General features: G+C 49.6%; 1 protein-coding gene across 1 annotated transcript in view; it reads left to right on the forward strand.

Annotated features, from left to right (window-relative positions):
- Window positions 1-8,734: 8,734 nt before the first annotated feature.
- The window catches only part of ADRA1D (adrenoceptor alpha 1D), a 62,737-nt gene continuing 59,366 nt past the window's right edge, over window positions 8,735-12,105 (forward strand). Inside the window, 2 exon segments of the mRNA XM_074284686.1 lie at window positions 8,735-9,436; window positions 9,438-9,861. Coding sequence (XP_074140787.1) covers window positions 8,735-9,436; window positions 9,438-9,861 — 1,126 coding nt within the window.

Raw genomic sequence — 12,105 nt, forward strand, 5'->3', positions numbered from 1 at the left:
CCATCCTTACATCCACCTTCTGGCTTCCTTCGAGTGTCAGCTAAAATCCCACTTTCTACCAGAAGTCTTTGTCAGCCCCGCTTAGCCCTAATGCTTTCCCTTTTTTGATTATCACCAATTTATCCCATCTTATTTGTACATAATTGTTTGCATGTTGCCTTTCCTATTAGACTGGATGCCCCTGGAGAATAGAGCCTGGTTTTGTCCTCTTTTATGTCACCATTGCTTAGAAAAGCATTTGGCACATTATTGACTTGCCATGACTTGGCTGATCCCAGAACCAATGGAACAACTTAAGCAGGGGAGTGATCCAGCCTAAGCTGTGCTTTAGGAATATTGATTTGGTGACTTTATTGAGGATATCTTGGAGAGGGGAGAGCCTGGAGGAGATTGGCCATTTAGGAGGTGATTGTAATAGTCCAAACCATAGGACACAGGCATCTGACTACTCTGCCGGCGAGGAAGGTCAGCCCTGGTCCTCTGTTCTCACAATTCAGGACTTTGGGATTCCATGAACTGAGCGATTCTCGATGTTCTCATCAGCCTGATTTTGGCCACTTCCTGCCTCTGGAGCCCTTTCCTAATTGGTCTTCCATGTCATGACCCCGTGAATTGGCCCTTCCCCAGGACCACTGAGTTACAAGTTGGGGTGTGGGAGGAGATGAGAAGCTCTCAGTACAGAGACGGGGGAGTGGGGAAAATAAACACAGCAGTGATGCCGGAAACCACAAGTTTCCAATTCGGCTGGAACAGCTGGAAGTTCAAAGCAGCCAGTCCTTGCACCCCATCCATCAGGCAGCACATGGCTGAAGCCCAGATGTGACCTGGTTAGTCCCCTCCATTGTCCTCTGGGCATAGTACAAACCGTCATTTTCTCCAGCCATCCAGTCTCCTCTCACTGATTTATCAAACATTGGAGCTGGAAGGGACAGTTAAAGATGATCTTCCCGGAAATGCTCATTTGACAGATGAGAAAACTGAGACCCTGAGAGAAGTCACTTACTAAAGTCTCATAGAGAGATGCCAGGGTCCAAGGTTCTTTGGGGAAAGGACACTAACTAACTCCATTGCTTGAAATGCTTAAATTGACAAAACGACAACCCAGTTGAATGACCCCAATTGGATACTTGCACCTTTAGCAAATCTCTGGCTACATTAAGGCTGTGTCTAAGACTACACTTTGCATTAGTAGATGGTATTTCCACACTGGGAATACACCTATGGGAATGAGGTTACAAGTCATAACAAGGCAAACAACAAAAAGATGGACGTGGGGCCAACAGACAAAGCTTCCTAAAGGCTAAACTTGTCAATGGAATGACCTTTCCCTTTTCCACATTTTACTTTCAGGAACAAGTGAAATCCAGAGTCATTGAGAACCTGAAGCCCAGAAGACCCATTTGCTAAGCAAGTCCTCCTGGGGCCGGGACAGCTCCTAAGTGTCCATCTCTGGCACCCTGGACGGAAGGCCAGCAGCTCACACCCCACGCAGGAACGTTTCTGGGGCCCGCTCTCCTCCTCTCCCCCCACCCTGACTCCTCTCCCCTCCCCTCATCTCCAGAGCCATGGAAGCCACGGTGACTAATTTCCAAGCCAATTAAATTCACCCCAAGTGCAGCATAAAGAAGCAAAGACAACAACATTTACATTTTCCCTGCAGCTCGTCTCCACAGAGATGGAAGGTGGGAGAAGAAAAACTGAGCCTTTAGCCTGCTTCTCTAGAGCATCCTCAGCCCTATTCCTTCTTTCCCCATTGAGCATCCCATCAGAGTTCTGAGCTGTGTCCCTCGGTGGCGGGAATGGGCTGCACTGTCTCAGTCCTCCCACTGCTTTGGCTTTGTGAGCAATGGCCCGAATTTGTGAGGTGGCTGAGAGCTTTGGGGTTCTGTCTGTGCCCACGGTGAGGAAACCAGTCTTAGATTAATGGTCGCTGTGGCCAGGTCAGAGAATCCAGTGTCAAAGATAATAGCCAGTGTGTAGCTTGGGTTAGGAATCAGTCTGTGACCAGGATTTATGTATCTTGAATTTGGAACAACCCGTGGCTGAGGTCAAGAGTCTGTTTGTGGCTGGGGTCAGGAGTCGGTCTGTGGCTGAGGTCAGGAGATAATTCATATCTGGATTTAGGGGTCAGCCTGTAGTTGGGACCAGGAATCAATCCATGGCTGGGTTTAAGAGTCAGTGTGTGGCTGGGTCAGGAGTCAGTCAGAAGTCAATCTGTGGTTGAGGTCAGGAAGCAATTCATAGCTGAGTTTAAGGATCAGTTTATAGTTGGGACTAGGGATCAATCTATGGCTGGGTTTGGGAGTCAGTTCGTGGCTGGGGTTAGGAGGCAATTCATACCTGAGTTTAGGGGTCAGTCCTTAATTAAGATCAAGAGTCAGTCCAGAGCTGGGGCTAACATGTGTCTGATCCAGAGTCAAATGTCAATCTATAACATATAGTAAAGATCATGCTATAGTGATCAAGAATATGGATCAATCAGTCTCTAATTTGTGTATGGCGATTTGTCTGGGCTAGAACTAGTGGCCGGTTGAGTCCAAGATGAAGAGTCCCTGACCAGGATTAGGAATTGTGTCATCCTTGGAAATTTTTCAAAAGTAGGAAGAGAATAAAGTCTGTAGACTGCAAGCCAATGAATGTGATTTTGATTCTTCCTGAAATTATCGATGGTATTATTAAAGAGGGATGGTTGTTACAGAAAGAGAAGCGGTGATCACAAAAGGGCAGCATGACTTCACCATGAATTAATCAGAGGGATGGCTGAAGACTATACAGAAGGAGAAGCAGTGATCACAAAAAGGCAGCATGACTTTATGATGAATCAGTCCAACCAAATCCCCTTTTTCAGGTTACTAACTGGTTAATCAGGAAAATGTTGTGACTAAAGTTTCCTAGATTTTAGCAAAGTATTAGAGACAGTATCCCTGTGGAAAAGGCAAAGAAACATGGGTTATGGCAACAGATGAATTCAGAAGAGAACAAATGGCCAATCTCATAAGTAAACATTAATATACCAAGCTGAGGGAGGTCTTTAATGGAATTCCCCCAGGGATCTGTGCTTAGACCTATGCTATTTAACATTATTAAGCTTGGATGAAAGCATAAATAGCATGATTAGCAGATTTGCTAATGACCCAAAACAGGCAGGGAAAACTAACACAAAATTGATCCAAAAATATCACAGGCTAGAAGCTCAAAGGTAAATTTAATAAGATGAAATTTAATAAGAATAATAATAGCTCTTTACATAGAGTGTTAAAGATTTATAAAAAATGCTTTGACAAATATTATCCATTTGATCCTAGAAAGTGAATGCTATCATTTTCTTCATTTGAGAAAACTGAAGTTAAGTGATTTGTTCACGATCTCACAAATGGGAGGTGTCTGAAGCAGGATCTGAAATCTTCTTGACTCCAAATCCAGAATTTGGGTCCTCATCACCTATTTTCCTTACAGGGGTTAAAAAAAAAACTTCCCAAGGACCAGATGAGAGGAGCATAGAGCAATTAGAAAACAGAAGATAATCTGAAGGAGTCCTGAATGGTTTGATATGTGAGATAGGACATCCTCCGAAATGTTACTTGACAAGCCAACATAATCTTGGTCTGTACCGAAAAGCAAAATGTCCCTAATCTTGGAGGTGACGTCCTACTATGTTCTACCCTTCTCTGCCCCTATCCTATTCCCTCAGCACATTTCAGAAAGTGCCTTCTTAAGCAAGATGGTATCCAGAAGACAGAGCCTCACGGTCATAGCCTATTAGGAACTGGCCATTTTTTTATTATTATAGCTTTTTATTTACAAGATATATGCATGGGTAATTTTACAACACTGACAGTTGCCAAGCCTTTGGTTCCAATTTTTCCCCTCCTTCCCCCATCCCCCTCCCCCGATGGCAGGTTGACCAATAGGAACTGGCCATTTTTAGTTAAAAGAAGTCTTGACAAGGAAACACGGGCGCACAGATTTAGGCTTGGTCATAAATTCAATCTCCTCACTTTGCAGTAACTGAGGTGCCCAGAAGTGACTTGCCAGTGTCACACAGCTACTGAGTGTCTGAGGCAGGATTCCAAACTGCATCTTGCCAATTGCAATCCAGATCTCTCAACTATATCTTGGTGGCTTCCATGAGGAACAATGAGGGCTGCCTTCAGTCCCTTGTGGGGTATTCATATCTATGAGGAATTCTCATAGATCTTTTTAGCCCCTCGCCTCCCAAAAAGCAGAGGGAGGGTAGATGCAGAAGGACAGATTTATCTCAACTCCCCATCAACGTCAAAGATCTAACCAATGAAGTTACTCTAAAGTGACAGATGAAAGATCACATTTAGGTCACACCTACTATGTGCTAAGCACTTATCAGATATTATCTCAATTGATCTTCACAGCAATTCTGGGAGGTAGATGCTATTATCATCTCCATTTTTGGAAGTTAAAGAAACTGAAGCAGACATTCATACAACTAGTAAAGTTTACAAGGTTAGATTTGAAGCTGAATTTTACTTACTCCAGAATTACTGCTCTATCAACTGTGCCATCAGTCTGCCTCCTGGTAGTAGGCTCCCTACTTAATAGAGTCTTCAAGAGAAGACTGTAAGATACTTCAATCGCCCATCCATCACCAAGAATTTATGAATACTGCTTAGGTGCCAAGCCCTGGACTGGGCTCTGGGGATGTCAACCTGAAGTAGAAATCCTTGGTAAAAATCTTAGAGGTGGAAATTGCATTCAGGTGGGTAGAACTTGGATCAGATGGTTTCTGAGAGTCTGTGATTATTTGATTTTTTTCCATTTGAAAGAGGGATTGACCCCAGTTGTACTCTCCCACCAAGCAGATAGGAGGGCACTTAACTCATAATGATAACAAAGGTTAAATGGTGGCCACTGTCTTAGGTACTAAATGGAGAAAACACTCCTTAAAGCCTTTTTTATATTAAGTAGCTTAGACCTGTCTTCCAGGGTCTTGTCCCTATTCCTTCCAGCACCAAGGAACAAATTGGGAGAGCCCAGGCCCACCATTTCTGAAATAAACCTTAAAGGACTGAGATGGATCCCAAGTCTTCTAAATTCTCCCTCCATAATCTGTCAGATCTGTAAATGGCCATGCTTGAACCAGATGCTGTGAGCATCTAGTCTGGACCCCTTCATTTAAGAGGAGAGAATATAAGATTTACCCAAAGTCCAACAGCTCACCTCTACCCAGAACTAACGTGTTCTGGTACCATCTCCACCAGGAGATCCTTTCCTTACTCTGGCCCCTGTTCTACAAGTCAAGCCAAGGTGTACTTGAGTGAAACTCCCCTGAATTGATCTCTCAGTCCAGAATTCTAGCTCCAGAAAATTAAACACTTCCTGAAAAAAAATAGCAAAAAGGAAGTTGCTGAGCTGCTCCAGTTTCTTGGAGAGAGGAAAAGCTAGATTTAAGCCATCAGAAGGTCCAAACTTTACCTTAAAGTTTGGACCTTCTGGTGGCTTAGAAGAGGGGGCCTATTTAAACACCCCAAGATCACTTCCTGATAGGAATCAGCAGAGGAGGAGGACACTTGTATCCACTGATCATGGGCTAATACTTGTCCATGTGTGTTGTCCACATTTCTATCCTTGTACAAAAGATGGAAAGATTTGGGCTAGATTATGGGGTTATTAAATGGATTTAAGAAGTAAATGACCAGAACCAAAGAGTGATCATTAAGGATTCCAAGTCATTCTGCAAGGAAGTCATTAGTACAGTTCTCAGAGTTTGATCCTATGCTATTTCATTAGCATTTTTACCAATGACCCAACTTATAATGGCATAGATGGCAGATCTGTTAAATTTGCATATCATGATAAATTTGTAGAGTGGCAAGTAATAAGCTAATGGATAAGAGCTTCAAGAGCGCAAAGATTATAATACCCTGGAACATTCAGTCCGGATCTAATAAAATAAAATCTAATCGAAATCAATGTAAATCTTAACTTGGATTCAAAAAGTCAGTTCTAAAGGTACAGGATAAGGGAAGCATCATTAGACATAGCCTTTGTCTGAAAAAGGTCAAAGTGTTTTAATCTTAAAGGCTCCCGATGTCTCTATAGTTCAATATAGTAGCCAAAGGATAAGTGAGAATTTAGGCTTCTTTTAGAGAGATCAAGTATTCCAAATTGGGGGATCTAAGTCCCACTGTATGGTGCCATGGTCACACCATGGTTAGATTTTTGAGCTCATTCAGTTTTAAAAAAAACTACGTTTTAGGAAATCATTGACAAACTGAAATGTCCAACAGAAAACTAGCAGGAAGGGGCAGCTAGTTGATAATAGTAGGTAGAGCACCAGCCCTGAAGTCAGGAGGATCTGGGTTCAAATGTGACCAGGGACACTTAACACTCCTATCTGTGTGACCCTGGGCAAGTCACTTAACCCCAATTGCCTCAGGGAAAAAAAGCCAACAACAACAACAAAACAAACAAACAAACCAAAAAAACCTATCAGGGTGACAAAGGACCTCAGGATCTTGTCAACTGAGGACCTAAGAAGAAATGATTGTGGCAAAATATTTGAAGATAAAAGCAAGATTCGACTTATTCTATGTGTCCCTTTGGGGTAAAACTAAGAGCTCAAGCTAAGAGAAAATTTCTCAATAATTAATGGGGTGGACTGCCAAGAGATCTCCAGGCTAAGACTGGATGACCATGTGGTTAGGGCTGTGGTAGGAGGGATGTTTATCCAGGTATATCTTGGACAAGAAAGCTCTTGAGGTCCTTTGCATTGGGTGACTCTGGAGAAGCTCGATGACACTTGGAACAGCGTGATCCAGGAGGCCAAAGAAAAAAGCTAAGAGTCAAGTTCGAGAGTCATCGGCCCACCCTTTCAACCTTTCCACCGCCTCCTGGCCATCCAGCCTTTGCCTGGAGATCTCTTGGCAGCCCATCCCATGAATACTTTAATAATATATGTAATATAATAATTATTAATACTTCTATACTTTTCTCCAGGCCAGCCTCTATTGCTCTAGACTGCAGAACAGTAGCCCAAGTGCATCAGCAGAGGGAATTTCCTTACTGGGAAGCTCCCTTTAACCAATGAAATCACAGGTTTGGGCCCATTGTCCTATAGAGAGGGCAGGAGTTGTTCTCCGCTTCCCCAGGCGTGGACCACGCTTCTGGGCAGCCTCGAGCCTTGAACACAGGACACTGGAGCCAATGATGCAGGAGCTACCTTCCCAAGCTCCCAAGCCCCGGGATTTTCTGAAGCCTGAATCTGGCCACCCTTAAAGCATTTGGGGAGTGCCGGGGCTGGGAAACGGGGGGCCCAGTGGGGGTAGATAGCCGGCACTCGGGGCGCAACCCCGGACATGGAAGAGGGGCTGAGGTTAGAGAACATCTCTTCTGCAGGTTCTGGACCCAAGAAGAAACTTGCTGCCCTCTAGTGGCTGCTGGGGGGAGGACAGAAGCATCTTCTCAGTAAAAATAATCAGAGCGCTTTGAGGGCTGCGAAGTGCTTTACATCTTATTAGCTCGTTTGATCCTCACAGCAGCTCTGAGGTAAGTGTTGTTGTTGTCCCCGTTTGGCAAAGTGGCTGGAGGAAAGGGGGAGGGGCAGTCAGAGGCGTTTGGGACTCTGAAAGTGAAAGAGATGGAAGGAGGAGAAAGGAGGGACAGAAGTGGGGGAGAGAAGGGAAGAGAGAGAGAAAGGAGGAAAGGGAGAAGCTGAAGGCGAAGGAGAAAAGAGGAGAGGAGGAAGAGGGAGAGGAGGAGGAGGGAGACGGAGAGGAAAACAGGAGGGGAGGGGGAGCAGAGTGCTGGACGAGAGGGAGAGAGGGAGGGGAAGGGGAAGGAGCCACAGGGGAGGGAGAGGGCCAGAAGAGGGAGGAGAGCAAAGAGAAGGGAAGGGGGGACGGAACAAGGCGGGGAGAAGAGGGGAGACGGGAAGGAAGGTGAGGGAGGAAGAGCGGGAGAGCCGGGAAAGAGCAAGGGAAGGGGCCGAGAAGGAGAAAGGACGGAAGGGAGCCGGGAAAGCGGAGAAGTGGAGAATGCGGCTGCGGCAGGAGGCTGAGCTGCGGCTGCCGGCTGCCCACTCCTGAGCCCACTGGAAAGTCAGACCCGCCCTCCTCCCTCTCCCCGCTCTTCCCCAACCTCCGGGTCCCTTCTTTCCAAAAGCAGTTGCGAGCTCCCCCGCCCGCGCTCCCAGAGCCCTCCTCCCGCCGGCCCCTCCTCCCGTCGCCCCAGCCCCCCTTTGCTGCGCTCTCTCCTCCGCCAAAGTGCCAGCCGAGCCCGAGCGAGAGCAGGAGGAAGGCGAGCGCTGGCGGCAGCCCGGCCCGCAGCGCCCGCCGCTCCCCGACCCAGCGGCACCGCACCGAACCGAACCGCGCCGCGGCTCGAGCCCAGCCGCCCGTCCGCTCTCGCCGGCTTGCCCGAGCCGCGCTTGGAGATCCGCTCCCCTGCCCCTCGGATCCCGTGGCTTTCACCTTGGAGCCCGGCTCAGGGGAGCCCCCCCAGCCCCTCGGGCCCCCGGGCTGCCCCCTCCCGGCCCGCTCCGAGGTCCCGCACCGCCCGTGGGAACTTGTCTGGAGGAGCCCGTCGGGGCTGAGGGGGCAGTGGGAGGCGGGGCGGCCGGGGGAGCAGGAAGAGGCGGCGGCGGCGGCGGCGGAGGCGGAGGAGAAGGGCAGCCGCTGCAGCGGGAGGGCCATGCCCGGCTCCCCGCGGCCCGCCGGCCCCGCGTTCCCCCGGGTCCCAGCCCCGACGGCAGCCCTCTAGGATGCCATTCCCGGACCTGCTCCGAGTCGGTTTCGACGCGCACGGCTCGGACGGCGGGCCGGGGGGGCGGCGGAGCCGGCGGCGGAGGCGGCGGCGGGCGGCGGGCAGCGGCGGGGGCTCGGACGGCTCGGGAGTAGTGGTCGCCGGGGTCCCCCGCCACAGGCCGGGGGGGGCCGCCGTGGTCGGCGCGGGGGGCGGCGAGGGCAACCGCAGCTTCCCGGGGGGGCCGGGGGTCGCGTGCCCCGCGGGCAGCCCCGGCGGCGGGGCCGAGGTGAACGACACAGCGGCCGTGGGGGGCGTGGTGGTGAGCGCCCAGGCGCTGGGCGTCGGGGTCTTCCTGGCCGCCTTCATCCTCGCCGCCATAGCCGGCAACCTGCTGGTCATCCTCTCCGTGGCGTGCAACCGCCACCTGCAGACCGTCACCAACTACTTCATCGTCAACCTGGCGGTGGCCGACCTGCTGCTCAGCGCCACGGTGCTGCCCTTCTCGGCCACCATGGAGGTCCTGGGCTTCTGGGCCTTCGGCCGCGCCTTCTGCGACGTGTGGGCCGCCGTGGACGTGCTCTGCTGCACCGCCTCCATCCTCAGCCTCTGCACCATCTCCGTGGACCGCTACGTCGGCGTCAGACACTCGCTCAAGTACCCGGCCATCATGACCGAGCGCAAGGCGGCCGCCATCCTGGCCCTGCTCTGGGCCGTGGCCCCTCGTGGTGTCCGTGGGGCCCCTGCTGGGCTGGAAGGAGCCCGTGCCCCCGGACGACCGCTTCTGCGGCATCACGGAGGAGGCGGGCTACGCCGTCTTCTCCTCCGTGTGCTCCTTCTACCTGCCCATGGCCGTCATCCTGGTCATGTACTTCCGCGTGTATGTGGTGGCCCGCAGGACCACCAGGAGCCTGGAGGCCGGGGTCAAGAGGGAGCGCAGCAAGTCCACGGACATCGTGCTGCGCATCCACTGCCGCAGCTCCGGGCCCGACGACTCCCGGGCCGCCAAGGGCCACAACTTCCGCAGCTCCCTGTCCGTGCGCCTGCTCAAGTTCTCCCGGGAGAAGAAGGCCGCCAAGACCTTGGCCATCGTGGTGGGCGTCTTCGTCCTCTGCTGGTTCCCTTTCTTCTTCGTCCTGCCTCTGGGTAAGTGGCACACACACACACACCCTTTCCCGTTTCCCCAGCCTCCCCTGGGCCTTCTTTGCCTTCCCCCCACCCCCCACCCCCACCCCCGGCCTAACTTGGACTGTCTTTGGTTGGCCACATGTCCGGCTTAAAGTGGGAGTGAAAAAAATAGAACTGGGAGAAGGAAGGTCTGCAGAGAAGGCTGTTTGTGGTCCTCTGTCTGTGGGTGGGTGGGTGGGTGTTCTCTTGGAATAGTGGGGGCCCTTGGGTTGGGGGCCCAGAGGGCAGGAAGCTTTCTATCATCCCATCTCACTTTCCCTTCCTGCCATTTCTATCATCAAACTTCCCTCCTGTGACTCTTCCCTGTTCTTGAACCCCCTTAGTCTAAAGATGTGAGAAGCTGCAAATCTGGATGTGCCCTGGATCCTCTGTCCACTTGTGGACCATAGGGATGTAATAGACACTTGGGTGAGAAAGTGCAAACCTGGATGTTCTGTGGATCCTGTGTGTACCATAGAGATGTATTAGAAACTTGGGTGAAAAGGAACAAATCTTGATGTGTACCATAGCAGGGATGTATTAGAAACTTGATCTGGATGTGCTGTGGATCCTATGTGTACCATAGGGGATGTATTAGAAACTTGGGTGAGAAGGAACAAATCTGGATGTGCTGTGGATCCTGTGTCTATTTGTGTACCACAGAGGGGATGTATTAGAAAGTTAGGTGAGAAGGAACAAAAATGGATGTTCTGTGGATCTATGTCCATTTGTGTACTACAAGGATGTATTAGAAATTCTGGTGAGAAGGAACAAATCTGGATTGCTGTGGATCCTGTGTGCACCATAGGGGATGTATTAGAAATTCTGGTGAGAAGACACAAATTGTGATGTCCTATGGATCCTGTGTCCATTTGTGTACCACAGAGGGGATGTATTAGAAAGTCAGGTGAGAAGGAACAAAAATGGATGTTCTGTGGATCTATGTCCATTTGTGTACTACAGGGATATACTAGAAATTCTGGTGAGAAGGAACAAATCTGGATTGCTGTGGATCCTGTGTGCACCATAGGGGATGTATTAGAAATTCTGGTGAGAAGACACAAATTGTGATGTCCTATGGATCCTGTGTCCATTTGTGTACCACAGAGGGGATGTATTAGAAAGTCAGGTGAGAAGGAACAAAAATGGATGTTCTGTGGATCTATGTCCATTTGTGTACTACAGGGATATACTAGAAATTCTGGTGAGAAGGAACAAATCTGGATTGCTGTGGATCCTGTGTGCACCATAGGGGATGTATTAAAAATTCTGGTGAGAAGACACAAATTGTGATGTCCTATGGATCCTGTGTCCATTTGTGTACCACAGAGGGGATGTATTAGAAAGTCAGGTGAGAAGGAACAAAAATGGATGTTCTGTGGATCTATGTCCATTTGTGTACTACAGGGATATACTAGAAATTCTAGTGAGAAGGAACAAATCCGCAGGTGCTGTGGATCCTGTGTCCATTTGTGTACCATAGAGGACATATATTAGAAACTCAGATGAGAAGGATGTGATCTGGATGTGCTATGGGTCTTGTGCCCATTTGTGTACCACAGGGATGTATTAGAAACCAGGTAGGCGTGCATAGATACATGTTGAGAAGCAGAGGGCATTGGAACTGTGGATTTTCTCATGATTATCAAGGAAGGATCACTTGGAATGGCCACCAGAGAAAAAGCAATGGGCTGGAAGCTAGTAGATGTGGGTCCCAGGACTATGGCCTTGCTGTGTGACCTTGGGCATAGCTCCTCCAGTTTCTGGCCCACCTCAGTTTGCTTCCTCTGTAACGAGGAGCTTGGGCTGGGGGATCTCTCAGCTCCCTTTTAGACCTAATGATCTGTCATTCTTAGATTTGCTAATACCACTTTGCTCATTCTTAGATAAGTCTTGAATGCCCAGGTAAACCCCCATTCTTCCAGAAAGCCAATGTTGCTGCCTTTTTCATGTATTCACTCCAGCAACCCCAGTGGGGAGAATCCTACATTCAGCACAGTGTGACCTAGCTGCAGATCCCAACCTTTCAGAGTAGCAAGAGAGCCTCACCCCCCAAGGATCCTCCCTGTCTCAGGGTTCCACACCTGGAACACAAGCTGGGATACCTCCCCTGAAACATGCTGGTTCCCTTGGGAGCTGCCAGCCACCCGGCCTGGGCTGAGGAGGAAGCACTTGGATAAGTGCTTCCTGGTTGGTGGGAACATCCCTGGGTGTGCATGGTTA

Source organism: Sminthopsis crassicaudata, chromosome 2, assembly GCF_048593235.1.
Source record: "Sminthopsis crassicaudata isolate SCR6 chromosome 2, ASM4859323v1, whole genome shotgun sequence".
NCBI lineage: Eukaryota > Metazoa > Chordata > Mammalia > Dasyuromorphia > Dasyuridae > Sminthopsis > Sminthopsis crassicaudata.